At 34.6% G+C, this 12,729-nt stretch overlaps 1 protein-coding gene across 2 annotated transcripts in view; it reads left to right on the forward strand.

Annotated features, from left to right (window-relative positions):
• Nucleotides 1-12,729, forward strand: part of SDCCAG8 (SHH signaling and ciliogenesis regulator SDCCAG8) — a 104,551-nt gene that overhangs the window by 25,598 nt on the left and 66,224 nt on the right. For both annotated transcript variants that reach the window (XR_009114306.1, XM_058021471.1), the window contains exon 13: nt 11,913-12,055. Coding sequence is in view for 1 of the 2 variants with exons in the window: in XM_058021471.1 (XP_057877454.1) it covers nt 11,913-12,055 (143 nt within the window). In the remaining variant the exon portion in view is untranslated. The remainder of the gene's footprint in view (nt 1-11,912; nt 12,056-12,729) is intronic.

A 12,729-nucleotide genomic window follows, 5' to 3' on the forward strand; every position in this document is an offset into this window, starting at 1 on the left:
TTATTAGTTGCCTAAGTAGGGTTTTTTCAGAAGCTGGAATGATTCATTTTTCTAATAGTGGTCATTTATTACTGTTAAATGGTTTAAATTGATGGCAAAAAGCCAGCTTTTACTGCTAAATAAATACCTCTTGGTTATCTTAATCTTGTTTTCAGCCCTGGTATGTTCAGTTTTGCGCATCACTCATTCCATGATTTCATATAGAATTACTCTATCATATTATTCATACCAGCTACTTAAATTCTATGTAATGTATACATGTGTTTATACACTTTTTCTCAAAAATAAATCCACACATAATTACCTATACATGCAGCCTAACAGAACATTAAAGGCTCTAAGCGTAACCTAATGATGCCAAAAATGAAAATCATTTATCTTCCAATTTCTTTAAAGAGTCAATGTTACTGAATGCTTGGATTCATAGGAAAGTTTAAAAAAACAAATCCAAAACAAAAGTAGCCTTCTAGAAAAAATAACAATAGAAAAAAATCCACTTGGCATTAACTGTTGCTTATCTAAAACTGGGATTTATATTAATACAAAACCCAGTATATGCCTTACAGGTTGTCTAAGAAAACATCCCATGCAGTAGGAAAGATTATTAGAGTAACCTGCAACATACTTGGCAAACAGCTTGAACAGGTGTAATCTGCATCTTTTGAAGCGCCCTTTTTCTTGAGGTTCTGTCCATTTTTCTCTAGGACTTCAAAATTTGAGTATTCCTTCTTAAGTTCTGATTTACACATAAGTGTCTTCTGAATACACAAATATATAAGACGCACATGAGGATGATTTTTTTTAATATGCCTTTTTTCATTTGAGCAGCCTATCCAACACATTTTGAACCTTTCTTTTTCTTTTAAATAACTGAACAGATCATTCCCTGTATAAGAATACATGTAGGGGTAAAATGAAGTATTTAAAAAATTAAATTTTTAATTACCAATTCCTCAAAAGCTGCATGTAGGACAGTAAGTTTATTAACTTAATAGTACAAGCTTAGTCTGGAAGCAATATTAATTCAAGTTATAATGGAAATATATGTAAAATCCAAAGGAGGAGCTTATTAGGTGAAATAACCCTTCAACCATGTATAGAAAATGACACAGCGCAGAAGAAGAGAGGTCTTGAAGTGTTCTTTTTTTCAAGGTTTGCTTTTTTTTCACTCCTGCATCCTTTAGGCCTAGGGACACTGAAAAACAAAAAACAGGCTTGTCGTCTGTGTCTTGACAGATATCACAGATAAAAGAGTTGGCATAATCTTGGCATACAAATAAAACAGGATGTGTTTAATAAGATACTTGAAGAAGTATCTTGGATTTTAAATCCTGTTCTCCAATTTGCTTGAGGATTGCCTTTTGAACAAATTACAAAATTTAACAAAATATTTTAACCTCATGTGATGATATGCTGGTATTTTAATCAGTGTGGAGCTGAATACACTGAAATGTGGTGATTTATAATTTGATACAAACTGAAATTATGTGAGAGAGAGTTCCTACCAGCAAGAATTATTAGACAATTAGATAAAGATTAGATATTCAGTAATTATGTTATTGTGTTGTTCAAATATGATTGTTGGTTCCTCAAAAAAAGGAAAACAAACAATTTTGTAATTCTCAAACTCAGTATTTAGCAGCTGTTTTATAGCTGTGGCTCCAGTAACCCAAAAAGTTCTGTATAGGTCCTAGGATTATTTAATGTGTTAAAGGCAGCCCAAGAACAGTGGTTAGAGTGCCTTGTTCTGTTGTTGCCTGTTGGCTGGGGATTTTTAAATCAAATTTTAACAAATGTTAATAAGTTATTGCAAATTATTTTGTTTAAAAAAATGAAAACAGTTCAATTGCATATATCTTTGTATTTAAAGAAAACCTGAAATGCTTTATCTTATGTGGCACTGAATAGCAAATATTAATTGTTCTTTGGTCTCTCAGCCATGACCTGACCTTCTGGCTAAGAGACAGAGCTGATACCTTCCTTGGCCACCATCTGTTCATAATAAATACATATTTATTTTTTTAAAGTAGAGGGACAATAATGTGGGAATATTTTTATACTATTCTGTATTAAATGATGGAATTTTTTTCTCTTTTAAAAACAAGGGATCATTTTGTAGATTGCCTTTTAATATATTCAGAGCAAGTTTACTGTTTCTTGAGATATAATTGTATTATTAATTGTGCTGTGGAAAAATTTCAGGTTTGAAGATATTTTTTAGTTTACATGGAGTGATTTTTAAAAAAGGATTACAATTATTCAGGTGTGTCAGAATAGACAGAAAGCCCCACATGTACAATTAACGATCACCAGATACTTATATCTGCATGTCAAGTAAATACAGATTGGTATTTATCATATGATGGTATTTATAAGTCTTATTCAAAATTGAGCTTATATCATTTAGGAAACCTAAAGAGAGTATATATCTTTGGTCTTCCTCCCTTTTACCCTAATATCTTTTTCCCTGTGTTTATTGTTTGGTTAGGACTAACACCCATGTGTCAATATCTCTAATAACTCTCTTATTAGCATTTTACATGAATATTTCTTAATAATTAAGAAGCAAAGAGCAATGTTACTATTTAAATTGAATAACTGTTTTGTAATATCATCCATCATGATCCTGATTAACATCAGGATTATGGAGGGAGGTGGGGGAAAGACTTGTACCACACAGTTTCTCTACACAAAACCCGCATCTGTTCATCTGGCCCGAAATGTTGTAAAGTAGCATAACCTACTGCCCTCTCTTTTTCTCTCTCAACCAGCCCTCCCATTGTGGATGTAGCTGTGCTGAAATAACAGTGCATTACTTAATACTTTTACTGCTTAGGAACAAGCTTTATAGATTATATGAGTATAATGCCTTCATGGCAGTAAACTGTGTCCACACTAGGGGTTGTACTAGCACAGCTATATCAGAGAAGAGTCACGCCCTAACCTAAATTGCTGTTATTAGAACAAAAATTGTGTGGCATATTTGACACAGCAGGGCTTCACTTTTATACTACTTTTTTTGTTAATTTGTAAGCACTGCATGGCATAATTTATGCATTTCTAACAGAAATCATACTTCTGACACACTATGAAATTGTTCTCAGATTAACATCACTTGCTCTTTTCTGCTCTGCCTTATAAAAATAAAAATGAAGTTTATTTTTAATAATTTGCTCTCTGTTTGTCTCAAACAATTTATATTTGGCTTAAAATCTTGCAAGCTTCAGCATGTAGAAGTGAAAACAGTTTTTAACATTGGATTTTGCAGTCCAAGCCAATTTGGGCATCCTCCTTATTAGATAGTTCCTACCATTAGCATGGCACCACTGGGAGTTGTGGTGTCCTTGCAGTAAAGTAATAGGACATGTTAAATTCAACTCCAGAAAATAACTGCAGCTCTTCAATTTTATTTTATCAAGTTTTGTGAAATCAGATAAATACTTTGTGTAGAAATAAATCCAAGCTAGTAATCTAAGCCTGTAAAAAGTCTTTATATTTGGGCAGATATGGTTTGAAGGAGGGTTACAGAATTCTGTTGCCTATCTTCTAGGTGATAAAATTAAAATCTCCAGAAACACTGTACTAAAACCCACAGATTTTTAAGAGTTGCCTGCATTGCAGTTCCTAAGTCCAAATAAAAAGAAGTCAAGATTCACTGACATGCATAACCTATACAAATAGGAAGAGCTACACACCAAAGTATTTTTGTGCAGTATGACAGAACCTAAATGATGTCTCTGTACATTATAGACTGACAATTTTGCAGACAAATAAAAATCTGGCAAAATTGCAGTCCAAAAGCACTTTGCCAAAGGGTATTTTGGGAATGTTTATCTCATTTGTCATAAATCCATGATTTATAGTAACCTAATTTAGATGCTATAAGAGGAGAGATTACTGACTCTGTCTTCATCAAAAATAGTTCAGGCCAAGAATTTGGGTATATATCCTGGAAATGCTTCAGAGTATCCAAAGCAAGACCAGTAACACTTTCTAAAGACCCTGGTTCACTGAAATGTCTTTTTACAAACAGATATTAAGCTTTCATGACTCAGGATTTAAAATACTAGAGTTTTCAACAGCTGTGACATTCAGCATATCACCAGATGTTTGAAACTTGCAAGTTTTAATAACTGATGAAGATGGGTTAGGATTATGTGTTATGTGTATTCCTGTAACAGTCTATCTATATCTGATATTCTGTTTTCGTATTAGTTATAAAGATGCTCTGGAAATTCTGTTTTGAAAAGAAATTCTATTAAATCATCATTGTATACTTGAGTAATATTTGGCAGGGGAGAAAACCCTCAAAATTCAGAAGATGGCTTGAAACTCTTAGCATGAAATTTTCTCACCTGGTCTGACCTTGAGTATAATGGTCTTAAAAGTAGCAAACCCAAATTGCTTTTGGAAAAGAAAGCATTAAGGAAATTTGATAACCTTTACTGTGACTGAGCTCTTCCTAATTAATCATTTTGTGTTTTGGGCATTGAATGAAATCATTTGAAAATTAGTAAATAAGGAGTAAAATGGCAGTACTTTAAGCCTTGCAAATTTTCTGGCCTGCTCAGGAGGAACTTAATTCTTTTCTTTATAGCTGAACTTACTAGCTCATTTCAAGATTTCTGAGGAAGACATTGACCTACAATCTTGCAATATATATAGAATTATTATATGGCTGCTGCTGCTCTGCTATGGCATAACTTTCCTCTGTCAGCCATCCATTACTCAAGAATCAGTGGTATAAGCAGCCTTCATTGAATCCTACCTATTTCCTTAAGAAAAATGTTTGGGACTAGGATTCCCAGTGGTAGACTTTTCTTTACTCACTTGTCTTCATTTTCTGTACAGGTCTACTTCCCCTGAGCATCTAGCCTGCTAAGAGGAATAACACAGGATCAGGATTTTATTGTACATAACACAGGGTCAGGATTTTATTGTTCATAGTTGTAGTTTGGCACATGTAATCTTGATCTGTGTTCTGTCATCCATGGTGATGTCACTCCCCAGTATATGGAAAGAGAAAATTGTTTATGCACATTAAAAATTATTCAAAGTAGGAAAAGAATTGCACATCTCTTGATATATTTGGTTTATATACTTAAATAAATACTTGGTTTCTTTTGGTTTTTTTTCTTCTCCTCTGACAAGAAAATATGGTTGCTTTATCAGTAGTCATTGTGTCAACAATCAGAAGGAAAAAAGTCCCTATCACTTGTCAGTTGTTATTGCATAGGTTTTCTTTTCAGCTATTCCTTTAATGCTGTCCAGGAAAGAAGAACCAATCTCTCATCAGTAGTCTTAAATAGTGTCTGAAAGGATAAAAGGAACAGGTTTTGTCCTTTCCTGTTTTTCAATAATGAAGCAGGTGTAATCTTCCCCTTCCTTCTTTCTACACGCATCCTTCCTTTTCTGAATTTTTTATCAGCAAGTGAACCATATATTTTGCACTACCTCATTGTCCCCCATCTCCCACCTGTGCAATCCATTAACAAAAAAATCATCTTGTTCCACTGCGAACAAAAACACTTTCTTATCTCTGCTGGTGCCTGCTGAGCTAATCTGTAGTACAGCAATGTTCTCTGTTAAAATGTGACTGTAGTAATCTCTATGGGATTGGAAGTTTTGTTCCTGAAATAGTATTGCAGGTCAGATATTTTGGGAAATTAAAAGCAAATATTTTCATGGAAATGATGCAGTAAAATCCTTGTATAATATGTTTCAGCCATTCACTCTTGTCATTTCCCAGGGTATTTATCCACAGGGACCATGTTCCTCTTCAAGAGCTTGCACAAGAACAGACCTCAAAGATTATTTCTTAATTTAAAAATTGTGTGTGTGTACTCATTAATCTATACTTTGCAACACATTTTTCTTCTTTCCTCAGCTAACAACCACAGGTAACAAGTTTGCTTCAGTGAGATTTAAAGTGTGTTCCTCTAAACACATCCACCCTCCATGCTATTCCCATAAAGTTCCTCCAGCACCCCTGCTCTTCCTAGGAAACTGCAGGCTCATTCTCTGGTAATTCTCCTTTAATTTGGAAGCAGAGAGTTTGTGGCTGATGGCCTTTGCTTAGGTGATGGCTCTTGTCCTGAAGCTCTGCCATTTGGTGGAGCACACAAGGTGTGTGGTACTGCCAGGTGCCATCACACTTGGCAGTACAAGGGGCAAAGGGGTCACAGAACTACTTGTTTTTGAGGAATTCAGCAGTCCTTGATCAGGTCAGGATAATAGCCATCTAAGAAATCACAGCCTGCTTTGCTTATCTAGGTAGGCTATGTATTTCTTATCCCTCTGGTCTTTACAGATCAATTGATGTGACAGAAAAAAAAACTTTCCATGTGTGTTTCTTGGGGCTACTTCTCATGTTTCTGCCCTTCCTGTCAGTAAAGTTTTTCAGATTCCTGTTTTAGGCTAAATGATTTGTAGAATTTGCAGTAGTTCTGTGTGTTTTTGTAAATTAGCCTCTTAGAAAGAGGTGGTCTTTGTGAACTCCTTTAAGCCCTGTGTACCTATTTGTATATCCTCTCAGTTTATAATAAATCTATTTCCAGAATGGGAGTTTCCCCTTTGAAACCACATGTAGCTTTCACGAGTACTTTGTATCCTCATTCCGATTTGAATGGGAAGCAGCAGTAATTCAAACAGAGTGCAAAAAGGAGCCAGCCATTGCTGGGATGTGGAGGGGGTTAACCTTGTGGTGGCCCTAACTCTCTTTCCAAAGTTGGATACTTCTTCAGGTGCAATATGCTATGTCAGATGGCCATGCCTGGGAGGTCTGAGGTTTAGAGACCACTCTGAACCTGGAGTTGCTTGATTGATATAAGGATTAGGATAGAAATGACTGCAAATGACCCCTGCTGCATATGGTCTGATAGTAATCCAAGTAAAACACTTGAAATCTTTCTACAAAACCAGTCTTTTCTGTTGAGCTTTTTTAAATTAAAAAAAAAAAATCCAGTTAGGTCTGTCCCTGATTAATTAGTATATTATTAGGTATGGAAGGCAATATGGATGGAGATCAGTGTGAAAATGTGCAAAAATTTCCTGTCAATGGTGCAGATAGTACTTAAATGTACATGCAAGGCCATACTGGAGGCACCTCTTTCAAAGACTTGGTCTTGAGTACTGTCACTGGTCTCTCTGCTTTTGAAGGCCATTTTAGTAAATGAGGCTAACTTATGAGCATCATGGCCTGTTAAAGTGTATTAATTTCAAGTGTGCATATTTTTATAGATTGCCTTTTATATTTTTATTTTATATTTTTATTGATTGCCTTTTGAGGATGTACATTCAAATACCAGCCACCACCAAGATTATATTTTTATTATTCTATATTTTTTCTTCTGTTTTTGGTTCTATTTTATGGCCCTTCAATCTTTTAGTACTTGTGGCAAATTAAGTATGAAACAAAAAAATTGTAGTGTAAATTCACAATAATACTTTACCCGCCAGAATTATTTTACTGCAGAATTTGGGCAATAATATAGTCAGTGCAGAAGTTCCTTTTCAGGTTATACTGTGTATTTTTTGATCTGATGAAAGAACATACTGGGACAACAGTGAATGTCATAAATCACTTAATTCATTTGGTTTTCGTTAATTTTTCATTTTGTTAAAAGTCCTGAGTTGTTTTTTGCATTTTCTTTAGAGCACAAGTTTTTTATCACCACTTAATCATTCTTATTTGTTAAAAAAAAGTATCTGTCTTTTCTGTCAGTTTGCTGTTATGTAAAATTCTGTGAAAAACATCTGCCAGTTTGAAGCTTAAAGTTGCATTTTTTGCATACAATGGAATCAGCATTTGTATGAAAAGAAATAATTATTTTAATCTTTAATTTGACTTGTTTTGAATTAAATTATTTTATTTACTCAGATTTTAGAGAGATAAAGATGTCTAGTTTATTAAAAAGTGCATTTTTGCAACATGACTAAGTATTGTTAGTTGAAGATAATGTCAGGTTATGAAAAGGATATTTGAGGATTAATTCAGTGTTTGAGAAATCATCGTTTATGTTTTCCTGAAAGTTGCACTTATGTCACTGAATGAGCATCTCTAGTGTGGTCTCCTAAAAATGCATTGTAAAAATCTGAAGATAATTTTTAAATGCATCACAAATTAATGAATGAAAACTGGAACCCTTAAATACTTCAAGAAAAGATGCAAAAGGGTCCTATGTGATCCAAAGTAGAAAATTAAAAATATAGAAGGTGGTTGGTGGCAATACTGAAAAAAGAATAATTGATTTAGAATAAAATTTTACTGCAGTGGTACTTCACTAATGCTTCATTTTTGTTTAAGTAAAACTTCTTTTGTGTAACTGAGCTGAATATGGCTGCAGGATGGTGTTAGTGTGTTTCAGCTTATGGTGAGTATTGGTGTTTCTCTTACTGAGGTTTAGCCTGCCATCTTTCCATGGCAAAGTGCCTGTTGATATTCCTGGGAGTTTGGGCAACTGCAGAGCAAGACATTAAATAGTACTTTTGAAATTATGTGCAGAAGTAATAAGAACATTAAAGTTGCAGAGTTAAGCACCAGAAGTTGCCTGTTCTAACCTTAATGTAGTCTTGTTGTACATATACATTATGATAATTCTGTTCCTTGTTACACTGAAAATCTGTTTCAGATTTTCTTAAATGCAAGATTGTCATCTGTCTTTTTGCAGTTCTGTGCTCCATCTCTTGTCTCTCACATACATTGAAAAGTTAAGTACCTTGAAGAAAAAACTTTCTGATCATGTGGTAAAAAGCTGTATCACAGGTGATAGGCACTGAGGGATAAAATTAACACTGCATGAGAAACAGAGCTGTCAGCAAAATGCTTTAGTTGGTGGCTTGTTTCTGTTTCTGTCCCCACAATTACACTGTGGCCTGGATAGCAGCTACAGAACTACTTACAGCTTTCTGATAGAAGAAATGGGAACTAAAGTAACACAAAAATTACTCTGAGTAAAAATTGGGGAAAAAAAGCTGCTGATAAGGTTCCCTGCAAAAAAAAGTGAAGAAGATTCATTGATGCTGTAATTTCTCTGTAGATTAATCCCAGTTAAATTTTTGATGACCTAATGATGGACTAGACTTGACATGTTTCAGAATTCAGGACAAAGTGTATTTGTGAGACAATTATTGTTAACAGGAGAGAGAAGAGGGTTGTTTTCTGTTATATTAACATGTCTCACATTCTGAGGGTTCATGTTTCAAACAATTACCTGAGTTTTTAAACAGAATTATCCCATAGAGTTGAGAGTATGGTCTGCTTCCAGCCTTATGTATTTTCACCACATAAATGTGGTGTGATATGGTGTTGTGTGTGACTCCCACCAAATGATTTTGAATGAACAGTTTTTGGTGTTTCAAAAAGAATAATTTAGTTGATAAGCCTAAAATATACCTGGATTGGCTGTTTCTGAGTTGCTGTTAACATGCTTTATTGGGTAGCATTTTTCTGCCATCCCTTTCTCATGAGATTGCTGTTTCTGCCATGGTCATTACCAGAATTCTAGAATATAGGTCATGCTGCAAGCACCTCCAAACATTGGTATTTTAAGATGTTTATGTATGTCCGTATATACCTAAACACATACACAAACACATGTGTGCAAGAGTGTAAAGGAGCTGATACTGGATTTTGGAATTACTGATTAAAGTAGCACAAGTAAAATTCTTCTTCAAGCCACATTTTTATTTTCTTGATACTTCTAATAGAAAGTATAAGACACCTGTGAATATTTAAAGATCCTGTCACGAAGTGACACTTCCCTATCTGAGAATTTCCCCCTGCACTTTCATGACAACTAAAATCTATAGATGTGTTCTTGAGTTCAGCCCTGAAGGTTCAACATCTGGCTGATGGAAACGAAACATTTTCACCAGAGGTTCTTGCACTTGGAATTTGCTTCCTTCTGTGGGTCTGTGTCAAAACCTGACTGAGCCTGTTTAACTCGAGGCAATGGTGTAAAGCCCATCTGTTCCTTGAAACTTTTCCCTGAAGGAGTGATCTAGAGTGTATTTATATTCCCAGCTGTGGTTGTGCTTTTTTTAAGTACTTAGCTGATGCTTTTGGACTAATTTGGAGTTTGGGTTTGTTTAAAGGTGTGTTGAATGGATGCACTTTTAAAGCAGATTTTAGGAATGTTGCAGAATTTCCCTATCTTTAACTTGTGAAGACAGTGAAGAGTTCGTCCCTGTTTACTACGAATGGAGAAATAACACCTATGAGCTGCTACTGTTAAGAGGAATAGAGAATCCACTGAGACTTCTATTTAAAGTACACAAAAGTCTGAAAAGTGGAAATGCAAAGCATTTGTAACTGAATATCTTAGAGTACCTGATTTTAAAATATTCTGTCAGTGTAACAGGTTGTTATATTTTTTAGAAGGGAAGAGTATTAACAATTTTGTAGATAGTTTTGCTATCTTTACATTTGGACTTGGAATTGCCAATATAATTTGGTAGGAGGTGCATGTAATACAGTAAGGTGACATTTAAATTCTAATCAAAATTTCCTTCATGAACCTTTGTTGAGTCTTCTTCAGGGGAAAAAAGTGTACAGTTAAGTAAACGGCAAAATTTTAAAAACCCCAACACTAATGAAATGGTGTTGTTTTTCTGGATGAAGAGATTGATTGTATTTGTTTGATATCACAACTGTAAGTAGTTTAGATTAACACTTTTATGGGAGGAGAAGAGACAACGTTCTTATGAAGGTGCTTCAAATGTTTGTATTGGGGTGCGGTTATGTTCATTTGTTCTTTTAGGATGCTTGAATTAATAATTTCAATAATTAAAAAGGATATTGCATCTTTTCCACATGAGGAAGCTATCACAAATAAGCTATGGTATGAGTTTAAAGTATAATAGCTATTCAGCATGAACTTCTTATGTGAACAATTTTATCTTGTACTACAAATGACCTTTCACAGTTTAGTTGACTGAAAAACATGCAAGTTCCCTCCAGCCCCAATGACAAATAAATATTTATGTAGGGAATTAGTGCAGAACAGTTACTACATGATAAAGCTACACTGTCAGCTTATTCTGTACTCTACTGGCCTTCTTAAAAGCATCCTTAGAACAAAGTATAGTATTGTGTTACAGATATATTCCTACAGGTACTTGTATGTTGTATATGGACTTGAAGGAAAATATGTTTCTCAGAATTTCTACGAAAAATGTTTAAACTGCTGGCAATATGATTGGAATAACGTAAATCTAGTACGTATCACTGGACTTAAAGATACTGGTCATGCAAACTCAACTATGGTTATTTGTAAATAAGTTAATGGACTCATCAACTTTAGTTACTACGTTGATTTATAAGGACTAATGATATTAATAAAATAATAGGATTAACAGCAGCTGGTATGTTGAGGATTCAGATAGAACTTCTTTTCAATAATGGTAAAATCACAAAATTGCCTTTATTCTCTTGTGTAATATTAGGTGACAAAGCTAAATGCCCCCTTTTCACTGGTTATGTAATAGGCATTAAAAAAATAAAAATAAATTAACTATCAAAGAGCTATCCTATGTCAAGCAGCTTCTGAAGATGGCCACTGTTCTGCTGCCTTTCTGGCTCTCTAGCACAGGGAATTCAAACTACAAATATGGAGCCTGCACATGAGAAAAATGGAAAATATTTGAATGCCTGTAGCTCTTAAGCTGCATGAACACAATAACATTGATTTTATATTAGAGAATTTAAATATGAAACACATTTTGACTTTTCATAAGAATGTAATTTCAAATACTTTATTTGCTTGTTTTGCAGTTTTTTTTCACGTAACTACTTTTGTTCAAAAACAGAAGTGTGCATTACTTTCAGGTGCTTTGATAACTTTTTTTTTGTCTTAAAATGTATCTCTATGCATTTCTTAAATACCCTTTCTTTGGTTCTATAATTTTCTAAGAAAATAGAAAAACTGGGATTAGAGCTCAATGGGAACAAACAGCGTTTGGAACAAGCCCAGCAGGATGTGACAGAAGCCAGAGAGGAGTGCCTAAAACTGACAGAACTGCTGAGTAAATCTGAGCACCAACTGCACCTCACCAGGTACCCCTTATCCTATTACATGCTGTAGTACCAATTTCATTCTGCTAATTTTTTGCCACAGGCTTCCCCACAGTTGTTGTAGATACTTGCAGTCATTGCCTACAAGGGCAGCCCTCGGTTGTGTTAGAAGTGGAGATTTAAATTAGTGACTTATTAACTACAAAGTGAGTTATGAACTAGAATTTATAAAAGTGAATTAGTAGTGTGTAGAAGAGGCAATGTTCAGCTCTGGTGGTGAGGTGGCATGGTTTTAGACAGGAAGAAGAGCAAGGGAGGCTGCATCCACCCTTGTTTTCTGCTATGTTTAGCAGGACAAATATATTTGAAATGTTGTTTAAGACTGTAGTGTAGAGCAGCACCTTTAAGCATAGGAGTTCTCAGATGAATAACCTGAAATTTCTTCAGCAGAATGACCAGGAATATGTATATAAATATATAAATGCACATATTTTTTCTGTATGAGGTAAGCTCAAGTATGTGAGGAGGTTGTTTCAGTCTCTTGCTCAGTGAAGATACAGTACAATGCATTGTGTAATGAAAGACTTCCCCTGAGCCTATTCTATCCTTGGGTATAGTTCCCAATGTCTTTTGCTGCACTATTCATTACATCTTTCTAGAAAACTCCAGAAGGCTGACATGCCAATTATTCATTGCAACTTGAATTTGGGTAACTG

This window comes from Melospiza georgiana, chromosome 3 (genome assembly GCF_028018845.1).
Source record: "Melospiza georgiana isolate bMelGeo1 chromosome 3, bMelGeo1.pri, whole genome shotgun sequence".
Lineage (NCBI taxonomy): Eukaryota > Metazoa > Chordata > Aves > Passeriformes > Passerellidae > Melospiza > Melospiza georgiana.